This window comes from Prosopis cineraria, unplaced genomic scaffold (genome assembly GCF_029017545.1).
Source record: "Prosopis cineraria cultivar Desert tree isolate PC_DT_omini unplaced genomic scaffold, ASM2901754v1 PC6, whole genome shotgun sequence".
NCBI classification, from domain to species: Eukaryota; Viridiplantae; Streptophyta; class Magnoliopsida; order Fabales; family Fabaceae; genus Prosopis; species Prosopis cineraria.
Window position 1 is genome coordinate 42,270,568 of NW_026555337.1, and position 21,106 is coordinate 42,291,673.

Sequence of the window (21,106 nt, forward strand, 5' to 3'; positions counted from 1 at the left end):
CAAACCATGTAGATAACCCTATTTAGTGAAATAAGGCTTGTTTTTGTTGTATTTAGCCATAGGGTTTACAAAATAAATAGAGAATTAAGTAACCTAGTATTGCACCAAATCTCATATTACAATCAGAATAAAATCAGCAAAATTATTGTAATTAATACCCTATCATATTTGGAAATAAATGGGAAAAAAAAAGTAAACATAATCAGAAACTAAACAGGGTAAGCTATCATTGTTATGGGCCATGATAAATGGGCCCAACTCATCTTGAATAAATTGAAATTTGAATTTGTTACATGGAAATTAGTAATTAGTTGGGAATGGTTAAGATGATTAGTCAGTTAAGAAGCAACATAATAAATAGTGAGAAGGAAGAAATGAGTAGAATACAGAGATTTGCCTTAAAGAGGGGAAGGAAAACAATGTGATTACAGAGACAAAGACAGAAGATGATGATTAAGGAGATAGAGAGTGCAACAAAGAAAAATGAGATCAAATATCATTCTGATTGCAAGGAATACTTTCCAATCACTCCAATTGCTATATCTATTGCTTTTGTAGGAAGCTACGAGGTCAAAGCTGGTAACAAGGCCTACACAATTCTAACTTTAGTGAAGGAGATAGAGAACATGTGAATGAAGGAGAACCCAAGGAAGGTAAGAAGACATGATTCCTCAAGAGCTTGGAGAATTTGAAAATGAACTTGAAAGGTGATAAAGAAAATTTCAACCAAAAGGAACCTAACAAAGGCCACAAACAAGCTTGTCATCACATCAAGCCAACCTAAGCCTCAGTGACAATGTTCTTGAAGTTGCATCGAATTGCTCTTCAATAGCTATCAAACCACCAAGTAGCAGTGTTTACAGGAAGTTTGGGCATTTCAGCTAGCACTAGTTCTACAACATGAATCAAAAACTTCCACAAGTCACCTTAAGGCCAAACCTTCAACAACAAAGCTTCAACTCAAGCAGGGCCAACATCAACAGAAAACCATCATAGTTTTGAATCAGTGAACAGCCAAAAATGATATTAGGTTTCCTCTATTGCTGCTTCTTCGAGGGTCTTTTGAATGCTAGCAAACCAGCAAATTTTGAAGGGAATGATGGGAGACCACCAAAGCTTCAAGCTAGCAAGCCACTTCACACCATGCACAATGGATACTGTCTAGTTTCCAGTCAAATCCAAGACAATCATTGCAAGGTCAAGCCAATCCTCTAATTGAGTTATGATCGTCAGTTTTCATTACAAAACTGAGTCAGGGAAGCTATTACTTGATAGGGCACTTACATGAGGCTAGATTCCTCATCCTCAAGCACCAAGGTGATGGAGAAAATGAAGGATGGCTATTGAAGCTCTAAAGAAATGACACTTTTGCTTTCTTCCCTTTTTATCTTTTTGGGTTACATTAAGAGAATTAGGACCCTAGACCTCTTTACGCATCCCATCCACACCCTTAACACCTACTAGGCGGCTCGTGGCACTTTTTCAATCAAGAGGAACCTGCACAGCTTTACAAAAGTGGGAAAACAGATGCAAAAGAGAGGCCAGCATGCAAAGAGATCATTCTGGAAGTTCACTGCTACTGCTTTTTCAAGGAGGTATTGAACGTTGCCCCTCATTTCTTGCCTTTTTCTTAATATTTAAATGAATATTTCCAGAGGCTTAGCTGCGGATAAAGCACAATTGCATCGTACAATCCATGAAAGTAACCCCACTTGATGGAATAAGGCTTGTTGTTGTTGTTCCTAATATTCATGACCAGATTACCAACCATCACATTAGGCAACCTCAAAGTGGCCTTGGGATAGAGGAAAAGACAACTGGCTCAACAAGGAAGCAAGGCATAAAGCTAACTATAGTCAAAAGTATCATCTAGGATGTTTTGTACTTGTAGAGGGCCAAACTATTGCTTTTCATTGTCTCAGACTCAACATAGAAGATAGTAAAAGCTGTGTACATCAAGAAGGCGGGCCAGGACACTGGCATATGAAACCAGCCAAGACATTGTGGCAGATGGAACCAGCCTAGTAAATTAGGCACCATCAAATTCAATAAAGCGAAGCAGTGTTGTTAAAGGCGAAAGGCGCACTCAAGGCGCAAAGTTGGTAAAACGCCTTAGGCGCAAGGCGCTATAAAGGCGCACGCCTGAGTGAAGCAAGGCGCTACTATAGATAAAATGCATAATACATAGATTATAGACAACAAACCATAGATAAAGTGATAAATATAAATCTACTTCAATCATAAACTTCTACAAAATTACAACAAAATAATATAAACTATTCCAATAATCAATCAAGTGCATAAAATGTCTTTAAAATATGAAAAAACAATATTGAGGCCTATAAAAAAATCAAACTAGAAATCTGAATCAGATTCAGATGTGGCAAGCTCAGGACTTTCTCCTCCTTCATTGTTGGATTTATATCTTTCATCGTCTTCCTCTAACTCATCTGAATCAAAATTTGCAAGTTCCTCAATGTTGGTAATCGGTTGTTTTCCTTTAGCTCTAGATGAGCTAGCTTTTTTTCCTTTAGCTTGGCTTTGGCTTCTTGTTTGTTTAATTGGTTCTCCAACACCTGCTGCTGATGCAACAGCCCCCCATGTTAACTCTTCATTCTCATCATCACCAAAAACACGCTCATCTGCTGCGTCCTCATCGACATCCATCATACTACCAAGTAGCCATTCATTACTGAAGCTTTTAAGAGTAAGATATGAAGTGCAGAATCTAGTTTTGCCAGGCCTCACCAACTCCTTTTGCTTAGTGAACTCTCTCATCATATTTAGAAGTCCTACGTGGTTATATATATACCCTGTCAAATTGATTGCTCTTGCCAAAGTCTTTGATACCCTAGAAATTTTTCCAATGTCTTCTAATATAAGATCTACACAATGTGCTACACATGATGTCCAAAAAAGATTCAACCTTTTCATTTCTAATAATTTACCAGCAGCTTTAAAGTTAGACCCATTATCCGCCACTATTTGAACAATATTCTCTTCCCCAACATGGTCAACAAAATCATCAATCAAATTGAACAATCTTTCTGCTGTTTTAACATATGATGATGCATCAACAGATTTTATAAACATTGTGCCAACTGGGCAATTCACTAAAAAATTTATCAAGCTTCTATTTGTTCGGCTAGTCCACCCATCAAGCATAATGGAACAGCCTTTTCTTTTCCACATATCTCTATGATTTTTCATCATATCATTTGTAAGTTCAACTTCTTTCTTCAAAATTGGCACCCTCAACTCATAGTAACTTGGGGGTTTTAGATTTGGACCATATTGTCCAATAGCTTCAATCATAATTTTAAAGGAATCCATGTTAGCAACATTAAATGGAATGCCAGCTTGGTAGAAAAATCGACCAATGTATTGACAAACCATAGCTCTTCTCTCCTTATCAAATTTATCAATTATATTTCCATCTCGCAACTTTCCTTGTTTTCGTAATTGAATAACTTGCTCTGGTTTCCTCATAAAAGAATCCATGGGACCTTTTTGTCTAGGCTTCTTTGATGTAAGCATAACATTTTTTCCTTTCTTTCCATACAACTCCTCCTCCTCCTCCTCTTCTTCACCATGCATACTTATATCCACAACATTTATAATTGGATTATCATATGTCTCTTTTTCTACCTTTTTTTTGTCCATGTAATCTTGCAACTCTTTCCTCACATTATCAAAGACACTTCAAACATTTAGCAGCATTCCTATTACCTCCAACTTGATGCAACTTAGCTCTATGAATCCCTCCTTTTGTAGATTTGTTACAAAAGGAACAAGTTATAGTATTGGTGTCATTTGGGTCACTCAAGAAATTATATTTCCATCCAGGGTCTTTTCTCTTATTCTGTTCTTGTTGCTTGTTTTGAACTTGACCACTACTTTCAGCCATGGAAGCACTAAAAACTGGGGAAAAATACCAGGAAAAACCAAAAAAGAGAGTGAAAAATTAAAGGTTTGTTTTTTGAATAATTGTTCTGTGTGTTGTAGTGCTAAAGGCCTAAAATCAAGCAAATCAAATAAGAAAAATAGAAAATAATATGATGTTTGAACTTTGAAACTTAGAAGTTAGAACCTGATTGTTAGAGTGCAAGATGTGCAAGACGTGCAAGACGTGATCCTTGGAGATATTGCTCACTTGCTCTAAGCCTCGAGACACACTGATGCCAATACCAAAGAACAGTAATAGGTTTTCTTTTTATATCTTAAAAAATATACATTGGGAGGGATTTTAAAGTCTTAAACTTTCCTAAAAATTTTCCTTCAAATAGCAAAATTTTCTCAATCATATTTAAAATTTAAATCAAAGATAATTTCTTATAATTAATTAAAATCTTTTTCTATATATAATATTTTTCATTATCTTTTATTTAAAATTCAAATCTTCCCTAATTTATTATATGTTATATGTTTCTCCCACAAGATAGGATAGGATTTGTTAAATCTTTTATAATTATCTCAATCATATTTAAAATTTAAATCAAAGATAATTTTTTATAATTAATTAAAATCTTTTTCTATATATAATATTTTTCATTATCTTTTATTTAAAATTCAAATCTTCCCTAATTTATTATATGTTATATGTTTCTCTCACAAGATAGGATAGGATTTGTTAAATTTTTTATAATTATTTACTATATTTTTTTATCATATTTTAATGGATTTTGGTTAAAAAAAATTATATTCTAATGGATGATATTCAGTCCACGATGCTGAACTTATGGCCAGCTAGCATACTCGCACGATACGGTCGTACCCAACTCCTGCTCTTCTTTTCGGTGGAGATACAGTCGATGGAGTGCAGACGAGTTCTCGTCTCTGATTCTTGCATACCCAGTCGACACCGGCAGCCGAACAAGAACCAACTCCTACTCTTCTTTTCGGTTCTTTCACACCCAGTCAGCACTCTTCACTCCTTCATCTTCCTATATCGTCTTCTCTTCTGAAATCTTACGTCTTTGTCTTCTCTTCTAATCTTCTCATCTTCACTGCTGCCAGGCGCTGACAGTCGTGCGCCTTTAGGATATGCGAGGCGCACAAGGCGCTCAAAGGCGAGCGCCTGATGAAACCCATCGCCTCTCTTCACTTGAGAGGCGATGGCCAAGTTCAGCGCCTCGCCCAGGCGCCTTAGGCGCTGAGGCGAGCGCCTTTTACATCATTGAAGCGAAGAGGTCCTTTGTTGTTCTAGTAGCTCACAAATATTAGAAGGCCCAATTGTTGGACTAGATGCAAAGGTTTTTTTTTTTTTTTGGGGGGGGGTTCTTGAACGTTGGTGAAAGGAATGAAAGGAGCCTGTACAAGTAACGTAGAAAAGTGGACAATAGGGTCCAATAGTTTTGATGCATTTAAAGGCCTAACGTTTTTTCTTCTTAAAGATTGCCACTTCTAGATTTTCCATTTGTCCAACTAAACCTCTAAATTCTTGAATTTGTTATGATCCTTGAGGACAAGGATCAATTAAGGGGAGAGTATTGTTATATGAGATTAGCAACTAGTTAGGAATGGGTTTAAGATGGTTGGCTGGTTGGTTAGGAGGCTCCTATTAGTATAAATAGGTGTTAATGATGTCTAAGGATTTCAACAATAATCTTTTCTACATTTTTACATAACAAAAGTGAGATTATTGATTGAAGTTCTTAGATGAGAATTTAACAATGGCAGCAACAATATCAGTTATAATAGTAACTAGATACATTTTTCCTGCGCACAAAGTATTAAAGTGAGCCATACTGTTCATAACTTATGAAGCGCAACTTAATGTAGGTTTTATACTACATATTGATAATAATGACAATGATGATAACAATGACAACGGCAATGATAATCATCATCATCATCAAAATAATAGTGATAATAACAATTTGTCATCTCCACCAACTAGTACAGCTCAGAAATATAGAAGAAATGGAGAGGAGAACAAAATCAAACAGATTAAAAAAAGGATGGAAAAATAGCATTATATCCATAACAACTACTAGATTTGCCAAAAAGATCTCACAAAAGAAACAGTGAAAGAACCAAAAAAAAAAAGACTAAACAGAGAAGAAAGAACAAGAAGAGAACATGATTGATTTTTTTCTCTTACCACTAGTAGAGAAGGCTAGAATCAAGATTGGTCACTTATAGAGAGTACAAACATAGATATGGGTTAAAAGTCAAAGATTTATATTTTTGCGGTGAGCAGAAGGAATTTTAAATTATAGGACACAACCAATGCTGTAGTTGCAAGCGATTACTTGTGACAGGATTTCATTTCATACGAGAATGAGATGTGAGTATTAAAACTCCTCCAGACCAATTGGTTGGAGAGGCTCTAAACTGTGTCAAGGCCAATTAAGCATAAAAGTTTAAGTAGTTAAAGCAGATGTTGAAGCATTAGTTCTATAAAGTAGTACAACTGATATGAATTTCAGCATTGTCTGAGGTAGCGCAAGTCAATACCCCACAGTAACTAGGTGACAACTTTTGCAGGAAATTTCCACTACAGCACAGCAGCTGACAGGACCTCTAGGGGTAAAGCATTGTTTTGGTGCAGGCTGCAAGAGCGCATATCAAATCAAGGCATCTACATCTGTATGTATTATAAAAACTCTAGCAAGCCATACTATTCATGTGGCATAAATAATACAGATCATTCCTTAGACTCCTTGCAATACCCAGGACCCACAATGATTTCACAAAAAAAAAATCACCCAAGAATGCAACTGTAACTAATCTAGTATTTCTTTCAATTGGATCTGACCAAAGGTGTAAAGTTGAAGAAGCCAGCATTCTTGAAAGAAAAGCCTTTAAAAGGCAAAACTCCTTAGTTTTGTTTTGCCAAAGTAATGAAGTAGTGTTTGAATTGATTCATTTGAATTTGAATTTTAGATTCAAAATCTCACATTTAAAATCACTTATTTGGATAGTGTAAAAGATTTTAAAAATAGACAAGAGACATGCTGAAATTCAAAGCAAAAACGGAAAATTGAGAGTGACAAACTTATCTCTATTTTTCAATCAATAAGAGAAGACGACGAAAAATGAGAGCAGAAGCAAGAGTAACAGAGCCACTAATAATGAAAAACATGAAGAAATCAACCGAAATTTCAAATAATGTCTAGTGAAAATTTGAAATTACAAAGAAATTATAATAAAATATGGATTTAGTCAAATCCAAATCCTCATGCATCCAAAATGCAACATGAAATTAGAGGATCAATGATGCAACTCAGTAGGTTCATCAAAACCCAAATAATAACTAAACAAGCACAGAAGCACTAAAAGCTTAACATCCAAACATAATTAACAAGTGGCGAGAATCAGTAGAGATATTGTATTTACTGCATACGATTAGGGAGGATATTGTATTTATTCCTACTCATTACTCATTACTCATTATTATTCATTGTTGTATATACATTATAAATATGATAGACTGCAGATCAGTACACACACTGACTGCGTTTCTCAATCTCTCCCTATTAATTGTCTACTTCAATAACAAACATGCTTTTAAAGTGCTAATTGAAAGTGAGAGAAGAAAAGTATAATCCAAAAAGCAAACCTTCGCTTGGCGAAGCTCATAAATCTCCAAGAACAATTGCTTTGAAAGCTCCTCCAAAGCTTGTACCTCTGCTTCCATGCCTTTGATATCTTCACACATTACAAAATTATATGAAATCACAGGGTAAATATATATTAGATATACCACTTTAAGGAAATGTCTCAACAAGAACAAAGCCAATTAAAAAGAAACGAGTAAACATCAAATATTCATAATTCAAAAATCTATCCTAAAAAATTCCCACTTTTACAGAGAGAGTGGAACTGATAGACCCCCACTGTGGACCTATCCTAGAAGAAAGAAACATATTTCAAGGGAGAGGCAAAAAGCAGCAGCTATGCCACTTCTTGACTCTGACCAAGAAACAATTGCAGCACGTCCTCAATCTGACCAGGGAGGGGGCTTTCTCAGTGGGAGAAGCTACAACAACAAGGTTGTAATGGAAAGTGGCTTTTTAATGCAGTGGGGAGCTAGTCCCACAAATTTAGCAAGCAGTGCTTCTTTTTCTCTCTCATAAATCGCAGAACTCAGGTTGTAGGAAAGCATGGTTGATTAAAAATATCTTTTATATAATTCATTTTATTGGCGTACAAGTGTTTAAGATTCTTGTACATTAGTCTCTAGAAAACATTGCATCTCTCTTTTCTCAACATTGACTATCAGGAACTCTTAGCTAATAATCAGAGTATAAAAACAACAGTATGGCTAGATTAAGCTCCAGGGTGCAGGCTCACCATTAGCACAGAAAAATGTTACGACCTGGTTCAATAGCAGAGGAGTACTCGAATGCTTGAAAATGCATAAGAAAAGGAAAAGACCAAAAAGAACCCAAGAAACAGTAGCATATAATATGCTTCAAAGACGGATGGCAATGAAAATAGCACCCAATGACATTCAATGCCCAGCACTCAAACAAAGAAAGCTGGTGTCGTTAATTAAACACAGGGTTGGAGGCAATTTGTAGAGCCACTTGCTTGTCACACCATAACTTTTCAAGTAATAAGGTTTTAAGACCAGCCTTACTTAACAACTGATATATCTACACAACTTCACAAACTAAGGGTGCCATCCCTAAATTCCATTTCTACACTCAATCAACACTCACTTTGCTTTAATGCTTTTTACTTCACCACAATATTAAGTTTCCAACCACAAAAAACACAATACTCTATAGTAGAACTTTTATCAACCTTATATCCTGCCCAATCTACAACAAAAAAGGCATTCAATCTCATGTGCCCATGATTTCCATACAATACCACAACCAGGAGCTCCTTTCAGATAATGAAGGATTTATTCTAAAGCTGCCCTGTGAGTGCTCAAATTAGAGAAGATATGAATTGACCAACTACCCTAATAGAGCATGCAAGATCATAATGAGTCACAGCAAGATAGCTTAATTTTCCTGCCACTCTTATATACTCCATGAAATCTTCAGATGGCTCGCCATCATTCTTGGAAGTTGTAAGTTATGAGTCATTAGGACAATCTTTGATTTACTCAGGCAACACACTTTCCCAAGCTCCTCTAGAGCAACAAACCCAAGAGGTTCCTCCATATAAACCTCTTCAAGAAGATCACCATGTGAAAAGGCGTTCTTGATATGCAATTGGTGAAAGGGTGAATCATAAATAGCCATCATAGAGATAGAGAGCCAAACGACAGAAAGTTTGGCTACTAAACCAAAAGTGTAAGTAGTCAACGCCACAAGTTGAAGCATAGCTTTGGACAACAAGACAAGCTTCAAGAGAATCTATGGTGCCATCAAGATTAAATTGTGCAATAAACACCCATTTGCATCCAACAGCCTGTTACCTCTATGTATATCTACTAAGTTCCAAGTGCCATTATATTCCAAGGATGTCATCTCTTCCACCATGGCAACATGCCCACTAGTGTAAGATAAAGCTTCATGAACAGGTTTAAAGACAAAAATAAGACAAAGCTTCATGAACAGTCTTAAAGACAAAAGCAATGTCCAGTGAAGCAATGAAAGAGCTGGAAAAATGAGGTAACTTGTCCTGAGAAACTAATGAGAAAATAGGATAAGTGCATTGGTGTTTGTCTTTCAATAAGGCAATCACAAGATCAAGAGACCGGTTAGAGAACTCTAAAATTGGATCCAGCAACAAAGGAAATAGTGAAGAGCATGGGTCTCTATTGATGGTTGTAGTGTAACCTCAACATCTAGCGTAGACAAGAACTATTGGAGGCCAAGTAGGGCCCGCAACAGGCGTAGGATTACTATAAGTAACATGAGTGATAGTGTATACAAGTAAATCATCTTCCTCCCCTTAATATTTACACAAAAAAGGTGTGATAAAGAAAAAGGTACTTTCACAGAACGTGCGTCTTCCGAGACAGGGTAGTGGTCAATAGTAGGGAGAAAAACACTAGGATCCCTTTTGAAGGAGAGAATACAAAAAAAGACACATATGAGAGACCTGGGATCCAATTCAGTGACTTGAGGGTGACAATCCTGAAAGAAGCAAATACTAACCAAAAACTTCAGGTACTAAAGGAAACAAAGGGTTGAGAGGAAAGAGAATAGCAAAATGAATGTCACCAACAAATACAAGGGATTGCCCGCGATTAGTCAATAAACAAGCTAAAATCAACCCAAAATGTCTTAGAAGCAAGTGAAGGTGCGACGCTGATCAGAGATGGCTACTGATGAAGAAGAAGCTTGAAGGTATTTTGAGACTTGAAAGGCGATTGTGATATGATGGAGAAGAGCCTGGAATTTTGAAAAATCATAGAGGGAATTTTGGTCAGAAAGATTAATTTCCTAGGAAAATATAATTTTCCTTTGGTCTGAGGTGGGAGCCAAATTTCTACTCTCTTCCTTGAATTTCAATTCCTAAGCATTAAATTTCATACCACCAATCAAAGAAATTTATTGATTCCTTTTCCATTTCCTTTTCCTAAAGCTTATTTCCAGTGAACCAAACGAGCCGTCATTCTCAAGTTAAAAGGATAGATACAGAGGGCTATATATACAAGAGAAATCTACACAAATAATAACCCCCACCTAGCTCAACCTCCAACCACCAACTAACTACAATAAATACAATATATTCTAACATATCTTAACACTAGTACTGTCCCCAAAAAAAAAAAAAAAACTACCACAGCCATGTCATACCACAACATATGGGGCCAGTCTTTGCAACAAAAAGACATATCACACTAGCATACGTCAGGAGACAAAACCTTATGCAGCTTGCAAACTGGCAACATAATGTTCATGTCAAACCTATTAAATACAGAGCCCCAAAAAAAAAAAAGATTTTGTCACCAAAGTCAATTTATTTGGAGCACATAATACAGGGACTATAAAAGGGGGAAATTTTCCCTGTGACAGTCTTGAGTTGGATTTTGCTTTTGGTGATCCTTTTCCATTCTCACTAGAAAAAGGAATATAAAAAAAATTAACCCTTATTGGGCCAGGTAATTAAACATGAGATGCATCATCATGTAATAATGAATAGGGTATTATAAATGATTGTAGGCCTCTAAGCCGTACATGGCAGCAAAAAGGTAATTATAAGATTTAAAAAGAAAGGCAATTATATGAATTTCAAAAAAAAAAAAAAAAACCTTATGCACTAAAGTTATGAAAACCAAGGGTAGAGAGAGCGGGAGATTGGTGGGGCAACGGACCCCCAAGTTTTTGATTTTTTTTTTTTCCTCATTATTGATAGGTATTATGTACTTCTAGCCCCCGCCCCACACGGATTTATATGAATTTTATACTCTGAATTTTGATTTCGGTCCTCCTCATTATTAAATCCTGCCTCCCCCAAGAAAATCATGACTTGGTCATAATCGCAAGCTGTCAACATTAGTAATTCTATGAAATATTGTGTTTCCCATAACATAGATTTAAAAGAGGAAAGCTTCAAAAGGCCATTCTGAGGGTAAAAAACACTGACCTTGCTCCTTTTGGTCCTCCTGCACAGATCGAATGACGGTGCCAACTATACGTTTAACAAAAGATCTGGCATTTAACTTCTGCAACAAATAAGTCTAGATCAGTGACAAAAAACAGCATTAAAAGAAAAGGAATTATCAAAGGTTTTCAAACAGACATTAATAGTAAAATGCAGGAGAAAAGGCAACATCTAAAACTTCAATAGTTGACCAAAAAAAGACTCAATAGAAATATGGTGCTAGCCGAAAATATAAACCTCCTCAGGTCCCTGGCTGTTCTCCATCTCCATTTGACAAAGTATAATTTTTTTCTTCTTTGAAATACAAGTCTCAATTGACTGCATCAGTTGTCTCTCCAAGCCTTTAATCTCTGCTTCCTCAATCTCTCTAATTAATAGAAATGTGAAATATCAATAAGCAAACGAACGTATAATAATTAAGAATACCATAATACCATCACAAATCTGTGAATCTATTTCTTTTTTTTATGGAGAGAACTTGTAATAATTACAGAGAGCACAAAATATCCTCTAAAATCTAAAATGTATCATGATGATGAGATGTGATTGGGTCTAGAAGCCCTCCAAAACACAGAAAAATCAGAAAGATATTTCTCCGGATATTCACAGAAGAGATACTACTGAATAAATTATAAGACCAAATGAGAAATTTAAGTAATTACCTGATGAAAAGAGATAAATAACTGTAGGGTAAGTTCACAGCACCAAAACCAGATAGAACAGCCATAACTGTAACACCAATCACCCCAATTCTACTGACCAGTTGAGGCATAGTGAAGAAACCTAACAACTAAAAACTATCAGCAACCAGCATAGATTCAAAAAATATTAATCCAAAATAGGAAATATCCAAAAACTCCAATAAAAAAACCCAAAATTCCCAGGATATACATAATAAATATTAAAAGCCAAATTAGTCACAACATAAGTTAATTCAGGTAGTATAATTAATATTCTCCCAGAGCATGAGAGTATGTAAATCTACTAGCAATATTTCAAACTTTTTACGATGCTGCAACAAGGAATAAGAAAGAGAGAGATGATGCAGAAACATAGTCCTGAAAGAATAAGTCAGTACCCTTATCAGGTGATGGCATTGGAAAGTGAATTCCCATACGCCAAAAGGCATACAGAAATGCCAGCAAGAATAATATAGCTCCAAGTGCTGCCCGTTCCTTCCTTACACCTGATGAGAAAAAAAAGAAATAGTCACTGACAACAAAATGCCTCTTGAAGACCCTATAAGCAGCATTCCATTGCTCATGCTACAGCTTACATAGTTACCTACTTCCCTCCACTCTTATTTTGTGTATGAAGAAATTATAAAAACAAACAGGAAGGGGTACCGATCGACCCCCCGGGGGGGGGGGATCCGATTATAAACAACATAGAGAAAAGAGCAAAACCACAGGTATCTTCACAAAGCACACAATAATAGTAAAGCCCCGCCATCTCTGTAAAGTGATTCCCTTGAAAACCTTGATAGCAGAGCATCTTAGGATGCCAAATGATTACAACAAAGAGAAATGAAATGAGACATGCTTCAATTCAGCGCTCCTAGACATAAAAATGGAAATGCCAAAAGAAGTTTGTCTCAACTCCACAAATGTTCCATACTCAACCACAAATACTATTAACATACATAATTAACTCAAGTTACTCAACTGTAGTCAACAAGATAAGATAATGAGCCTCGTTAGCAGTGAAGACCTAATAAATCAATCAAAATGTTGGGACAGTCAATAAGAAAACTACTTCGCATACTGATTAAAATAAGAGGAAAAAAGTTTCAAAACACTTGGAAGTGGTTATATGGAAGGGGGCTTTTATTTCTATGGGTGGTGTTAAATATTATTATTATTACATATAGAAAGTGACATATCCAAAAAATCCAAGGACTGAAATGAACAAGTGAAATGTCCCAAAAAAAATCCAAAACTATCTTGTTGGAGCTGTTAGAATGTGAAAAAAAAAAAAATTCAATAGTTCCAACCGAAAAACATCAGAAATGCCACTATCATTAGGTTATTCCAAGAGGGCCAGGAACCTGGCTGAAAAAAAAATTAAGGATAGAACATGATGAATGAAAGAAAGCCAGTATCAATAAGGATGAAGACATCCAAAACTAGTCACTTGCCTGATCAAGCAATGTCCTAGAAGTGTAAAGTTCACACGAAACCAATCGAGGGGAAGAAATAACCATATAATAGAAAAGCAATTGCAAGAAAAAAAAATTGTGTAGCTAATAGTTGAGTATGGAAACCATAACCCTAATATATATTGTACTGCAAAAGAAAAATTTAACTCTTACTGAATTGATTCTTTTTAAACTCTACCTATGTTTATAGCCAGTTCCTAGCTTAGGTAAAGGAAGAAGGTTGTGTTAGGCCCTCAACAATCAATATAAAACTCTATTGAATCTCACATAGATATGAACAATAGACATTTTTGTGCTAATGCTAGGTCGTTGCCCGTAAGTAACGCGCTGTATAGCTCGAGTGCAGTGACAAGTAAGTTAAAGACATTGCATCAGTACCCGAATGTAGTATTAAATGAGCAAAGGCTATCACATTATTCTAGACAAGTGCAGCTATAGAAGTTAGTTCATGTGAACAAGAGCAGATTTGGTACTTAGAATGTTGGGACCTTGAATTGTAAATCTATGGAGGTGATAGAAGTTATGATTAATAGAAAAATTAATATCTTGTGCCTACAAGAGACAAAATGGCCTAGTGAATAAACTAAAGATATTCAAAGTTTCAAACTTTACTATACAAGGAAAGTAAGCATACGAAATAGAGTGAGTATCATTATTTATGAGGAGTGGAAGAAGAAATTGGTAGAAGTTAACAGAATTGGGGACAAAATTATTTCCTTAAAACAGATCGTTAGATGTAAGACTGTCAATATTATTAGCGCTTATGTACCTCAAGTCGGGGTAAAGGCCGATCTTAAGGAATTGTTTCGGGCAGACTTCGAGGGGTTGATTCAACGCATACCACAAAGTAAAATAATTTTTATTGGAGGAAACTTTAATGGTCACGTTGGGAGGAAGGCAAGTAATTATGCATAGGTGCACAATGGTTTTGGTTTTAAGGAGCTAAACAATAAAGGACAATCTATTATTGATTTCTCTTTAGCGTATGATTTCAAGATTATCAAACACTTGTTACAACATCATAGATTGACTTTTTTTTGTCAAGGAATACAAATAGAAGACTTTGTAAAAATTGTAGGTGATTCTCGGGGATGACGTAACAACATAACATTAGGTCCTTATCCTTGATGCGTGTATCACGAGTAAAAATCAAAAGCACCAAAAAGTGGTAAATCCAAGGATTAGGTGGTGACAATTAAAAGGTGAGAAGCAGGAAATTTTCAAGAGGAATCTTTTGGCCAAAGGAATTTGGAGGTTCCAGGAAAGTGCTAACATATTATGGGAGGATATGGTTAAAACGATAAAAAAAGTTGCTAAAGAAGTTTTGGGAGAGTCAAAAAGTTTTGGTCCGAAAGATAAGGACTCTTGGTGGTGGAATACTAATGTATAGGAAAAAAATCAAACATAAGAATGGGTGTTTTAAAGCCATCCATTTGTGCAATAATGATGAAAGTTGAAAAAAGTATCATATGGCTAAGAAGAAAACTAAGAGAGCTATGACTAAAGCTCATTCTAAAACATTTGAAGAATTTTACAAAGGCCTTAGGACAAAGGATGGAGAAAAAAAATTTCATAAGATTGCCAAGAGTATGGAAAGAAAATCGAGAGATCTAAAACAGGTAAGGTGAATAAAGGATGACGAAGAAAGAGTTTTGATTACGGATGATAATATTAAAGACAAATGGAAGACCTACTTTTACAAACTTTTCAATGATAGAAAGAGTTCGTCTAATAACTTGGAGAATTTAGTAACTCGTGAAAGAGAATAAAATTTGTCATTCTATCAAAGGATACGCAATAATGAGGTAAAGGATGTTCTTAAAAAAATGGCAAATGGTAGAGCACGGACCTAATTGTATCCCTTTGAAGTGTGAAAACATTTAGATAAAGAGGGGATGCAGTCGCTTACTACGTCATTTAATGAAATCTTACAACTCAAAAAAATGCCTGACAAATGGAAGAGAAACACCTTAGTTCTTGTTTACAAAAATAAAAGAGATATTTAGAATTGTGCAAACCACAAAAAAATTAAATTTATGAGTCATGCAATGAATATGTGAGAAAGAGTAATTGAGTATAGATTGAGATTGGAGACTAGTATTTTTGAGAATCAATTTGACTTCATGCCTAGTAGGATGACTACAGAAGTTATTTATTTACTATAGAAATTCATGGACAAGTATCAATGTAAAGATAAAGATTTATATATGATTTTCATTGATTTGGAATATGAGGGGCAACAACTAATATAAGAATGTCTAGAGGTGAAATAAAGGAATTTCTTATAAGAATTGAACTATATCAGGGATCATTTTTGAATCTTTATTTGTTTGACTTGATCCTAAATGTTTTGACTAAGCATATTTAAGAGCAAATCTCCAAATGCATGCTTTTTGCAAATGATATCGTTCTTATTACAGAGATAAAATAAGACATTAACTGCAAATTTGAGCTATGATAAAGGACATTGAAGTCAATAGGCTTCTGCCTAAGTAAGAGTGAGATGGAATATTAGCATTGTAATTTTGACAAGAAGTCAGTCAATTGTAATTTGAAAGTAAAAATGAGATATCAGATTGTATCTCAAGAGGAAAAATTTAAATATTTGGGAGCTATTGTTCGACATATAGAAATATTACACATAGGATACAGGCTAGGTAGTTTAATTGGAGAAAGGTTAAAAAAATTATTTGTGATCAAAAGAAACCTAATAAACAAAGGAAAGTTTTATCAAACTATTATAAAACCAGCTATATTATATAGTAATAAATGTTGGGCTTTAAAGAGATAGTAAAAGCAAAAAGTTAGAGTAACAAAGATGAAAATGTTGAAATGGTGTGCGAGCATACACATAAAGATAAAATTCAAAATAAACATATACGAGAAAATGTAGGCAAAGTATCTATTGAGAAAAAAAATGATAGAAAACTATTTAAAAAGGTTTAGACATGTATAGAAAAGACCGCGAGAGGCATCAGTGAGGAGAGTGAAATGGATAATTTTGAGCCCTATAAAGAGGCACAAAATAAAGCCAAAAAGAACACTAATAAAAGTTGTTGATTGAGACCTCTAAGTTAACAGCATTCCTAAAAGCTTAATAAATAATAGAGCACAGTGATGTAGTACAATCTATGCAGCCAACCTCATCTATTAGGATAAGGCTTGTTATTGTTATTGTTATGGTTATTGTTGAATTGATTCTTTTAATATGTAACTAAAACCTGGATGGGTTCCATCAACAATCAACAATATTTTTAATAGTTCTATTTTTCTAAGTATCGCAGGTGGTGAGAATTCAAACCACCTTTCATAGTATCAGGGGAAGAAACAAGAAAAAGCTACATACATGTTAGTAAAGAAAGTGAAGATTGGCTTACCACTGTTGCAGAGCATCAAGTAACAATGATAATAGGGCAGCATGAAGACCAGTAATAAGATCAAACAAAATAAGTCCACCTTCCAGTTCACGACTCTAGCCCTACATTCATGAAGAAATTCAAATTCCATTAGATCATGGAAATTTTATAGTGACATATCATTTTCAGCAAATCAAGCCTATACAGCACGGCCAATATGACCAGCTATAGAAAGTTAACTAACTATGCTGAGGAGCAACAAGTGTGGAATAAAGGATAAACAGTGAAGGATGGACTTCATTTGGTGTTTGAAACCGTTTAGAGTACGTTTATGCAAGGTTAATTCAAATGTATGCAGTTCCCTTAATTTGTAAGGTTTTAAGTAGGTTGAGGGAATGATGGCTTCTTTTATGATTCTTAGTTTAGAGAATTGCCTTAACTTTGGCCTTTCAAGATCTACAGAGGCTAGAAACAAGGTTGTCACTATTATTTCCAACCAGTAGTGTCCTGAACGAGGCAAATGTCGGGAGATCTATGGTCATGATAATAGAAATCTAAGGGTAATTAATGGGTGAGCAAGGAATACCAGCATAAATGGAAAAATGAAAGGCAATTTAAAGTTAGAGCAGTATGACACAATTACAACAACCATCTCCTATTGCTCCATCGTCAATGAAATGCGACAGCGGAATTAATACAAATAAACATATTAGAAGATTTCCAGTTGGAGGCAAATGTGAATCCAGTTGGAGGTAATAGGGATTGTAATCGGTTGTGTTCTCCATGGTTTTCTAAATATATGAGGCCTAAAAGAAAATTAGCGCTCTAACCCACGCTCGCAACGCATTTGCATCCAATACCATCTATTTAGCTAAAGCCATTTCCTCAAGGCAACTTAACATACATTTGATCCTTTGAAAGTAAACCTAGAGATGAACAAGAAGCATAAATCTCAGAATTCATGAAACGGGCAGATTCTAAAAGGGACAAAAAGTGGACTTTGGAAAGCTTACTCTTTGGAAAGGATGGGAATGATCTCGAAGAGGACGAGTTGGAGGAGATTGCAGGAGAAGGCGAATACTACGCTGAAAATGATCTGCACCAGCGCGCGTTTCTCTTCGTACTCTTTGTAGAGACGACGGTTCAAGAACCAAAGACCAGCCCAACCGAGTAAACAAAGAGATCCCAGCACCACACCTCCTTCATACATTGCCCTTCCCCAACCCATCTATGGTATTTTTTGCGCCCCTGTGCGGTTTGGATTCAGCTACAACTGTCACAGGAGTAGGCTATTGGAGTTTCAAAGTCGATGATCTGAAACTTAGCACTGGGATTTCGATTTGGGATGTATCTGAGAAGAATAATTCATGCATTCATTGGATTAATGCAATCATTGTCCCGGGACCTCGGGAAGAACTGGAAATGAGTCTAAACTAAACAAGTTGCGAGAAAGTGGCAATCCAGTAAAATTGTTGCTACTTTGCGCATGGGTTCTACTTTATCATTCATCAAACATTCTCCTACGTTTTCAACCGAATTTTAATCGACGTAAGAAGAGGAAGGTTATTTTTTTTTTTTTGACCAAAAGAGGAAGATTATTTAATCATAATAATTATATACTCACTCGTTAAAAAATATAAAATATTTTTAATTAAATTTAACTTTAATAAAATAATTAATTACTTTTAAAATAATTACATCTTTTTATATTTATTTTTATTAAATACTTTATAATAAATATAAAGTCGTTTATCAATAAAATTATTTAAAAAAATAATTACACTTTAAAAGATTAAAAATGTCTTATATTTTTAAACATTTAAGTTCTTAAAAATACTTTATATTTGTTTTAATAGAGGGAGTATGAAATTGAGATGTTTAAATAAAATGTACTCATGACTAACGTTTATTTTTTCTTTAATTTAGTGATATTATTTATTTATAAAAATTAATTTAAAAAATATAATTAATCTTGAAATTTGTAATTTTGTTTATAATAAAACATGGATAGTTTCTCTTATAATAAAAAAAATTAAAAAGAAACTGAAAGAAGTATAACCAATTATATGAAAACTAACCCGAACCAACTACTTAAGAATCAATCACATGTCTAGTTCAAAATTAAGCTAAAATTGGGAGAAGTAAAAACCATTAAGGAACTAATTAAACCAGTTAAAACTGACAATTCAACTAGTTCGAACTTCAAACAATCAGATTGAGAAGAAGAAGAAGAAGAAAAGGATGAGAGAAGTAGATAAAGAAGATGAAACATAATAGAGGTTTGAAAAAGGTTAAAAAAGGAGTGGGGAGAGATCTAAAAAAAACACTGAGAAGAAAACATAAAACTAGATACATTGAGCTTTTTTTTTTGGTGCAATGCTTTTTTGTTTGACGGCAAAACACCATGCTACTTATGCACCATACTACTTATGCTCGTTGTTTCACCATCATAGAACCACCATATAGAACTAGATCTACCATAAAACCACTAGATTTGGATGGAATGTATGAATGATATGAAACCAACATCTCAAAGCAAGGCAAAGGCAAAGCAAAAGAAAGAAGTAGAAAAAAATGAGAAATAGGATCTAGGTATTAGATAAACTAACATTTACTCTCCTGTGAATACTTCAACTAAGGGTTATTAATTGATGCTAATAAAATTTCTCATTCATAGGAAATTTAAAGTCCTAATTGCATCAAAGGAAAAAACAAATTAATTGAATATCCAATAAGCAAAATCAACATTCAAATACATGGTTCAAGAAAGGAATGGATTGATGGAGCACTATCCAAATAAGCATGACCTAAGAAAACATGCCACCAAATCTTTAGAATCTAGAAAAATCTATTGCAAAGAATTCTAAATTGATTCAATATTCATAAGTATATTAAATAATATAACACATTAAACTATTTCATCAATTATGAGTATGAAGGATCTAATGTAACATCTTCAATTTCAAATTTTGAATTCTAAATTGTTAAAAGGGTAAATTGATAAATTTGAGAAATTAATTAATTAATAATGTTTTTGGACAACTAATGAGATTATAGGATCATTGGGCAGCCTTGAAGGTGAACTAGATTGAAGTTTGAGCAGACCAGACATCAAATGAGGCCAAAAGTTCACCTTGGACTCACTATGCCATCAGCTACAGTGGACACACCATGCACTACCAGATGTGCAAAAATCTGAATATATCAAATATTCATACCCCTCAGAAAATAGAGAAAGGGAGAAAAGAGGACAAGAGAGGTGATAGGGAAGGATCTTTTTTAAGTTAGGGTTTCACTCTTGGACCTATTTGAAAGTATTCCAAGCTACGAATACTCAATGGTAATGTTCTTATCCTTTCCCCTTCCCTTCTATGTCAAATTTCCATAGGTTTGGGTAGAGTGAGGGTTGATTTTGTCCCCTCTTGGGCTCTAACCGAGCCCATTGTATTCTTTGGATTCTTGGGATGTTAAGTTAAATTTTTAAACTTAGGATTGATGATTTTATGATGATTTGGGATTTCTAATTAGCATTTGGATGAACCCTAAGCAAAAATCTAAAGATTAGGAGCAATGTGGGTTGTGTTTTGATGCTATTTAAGTTTATCGATGCTAAATGAGGATAATGTTATATTGGGAGTATGGAATTTGACAAAGTTGGAATTTGGGATATATGGGTTACCCAAAGTTTAGGCTTAAAAAGGGTTATTTAGAGTTGAAAATTGATTATTAATATTTAATCTTGTAGATTAAATGTTGATCGAGCTTTGTAGAGCTAGTGGACTCTTGAGGAGTTGCTAATTTGTCATAGTAATCTTTTTTGTGACAAAAGGGTTGTGTGTGTGAGATCTGTTGTGAAAACTAGCATGAATGTTTAGTGTTTTGGAAATCAATGTAAAATGATATTAAACTATAGTATTATTTCAATGTTAAAAACCTATTTATACTCATTGATTAATAATTATAATATCAGATATAGGTTTAAAATGCTAGAAAACATTGCATGTTCATCCTTAATGAATTCAATTTGTATGATTGGTATTGTATGGTCATAATCATTATGAAAGAGTGAGAGTTC

At 34.6% G+C, this 21,106-nt stretch overlaps 1 protein-coding gene across 5 annotated transcripts in view; it reads right to left on the reverse strand.

The window, feature by feature from the left end:
• Window positions 1–18,521, reverse strand: part of LOC129313617 (GPCR-type G protein 1) — a 51,490-nt gene extending 32,969 nt beyond the window's left edge. For 2 of the 5 annotated variants that reach the window (XR_008594014.1, XR_008594013.1), the window contains exons 1-7: window positions 18,045–18,520; window positions 17,053–17,153; window positions 12,596–12,703; window positions 12,180–12,300; window positions 11,755–11,884; window positions 11,500–11,578; window positions 7,565–7,653 (exon numbers count right to left, since the gene is read on the reverse strand). Coding sequence is in view for 2 of the 5 variants with exons in the window: in XM_054956884.1 (XP_054812859.1) it covers window positions 7,565–7,653; window positions 11,500–11,578; window positions 11,755–11,884; window positions 12,180–12,300; window positions 12,596–12,703; window positions 17,053–17,153; window positions 18,045–18,259 (843 nt within the window). In the remaining 3 variants the exon portion in view is untranslated. Of the gene's footprint in view, window positions 1–7,564; window positions 7,654–11,499; window positions 11,579–11,754; window positions 11,885–12,179; window positions 12,301–12,595; window positions 12,704–17,052; window positions 17,154–18,044 lie in introns of all 5 variants that reach the window. The other 3 variants (XR_008594015.1, XM_054956885.1, XM_054956884.1) reach the window with 3 other exon arrangements.
• Window positions 18,522–21,106: the final 2,585 nt, after the last annotated feature.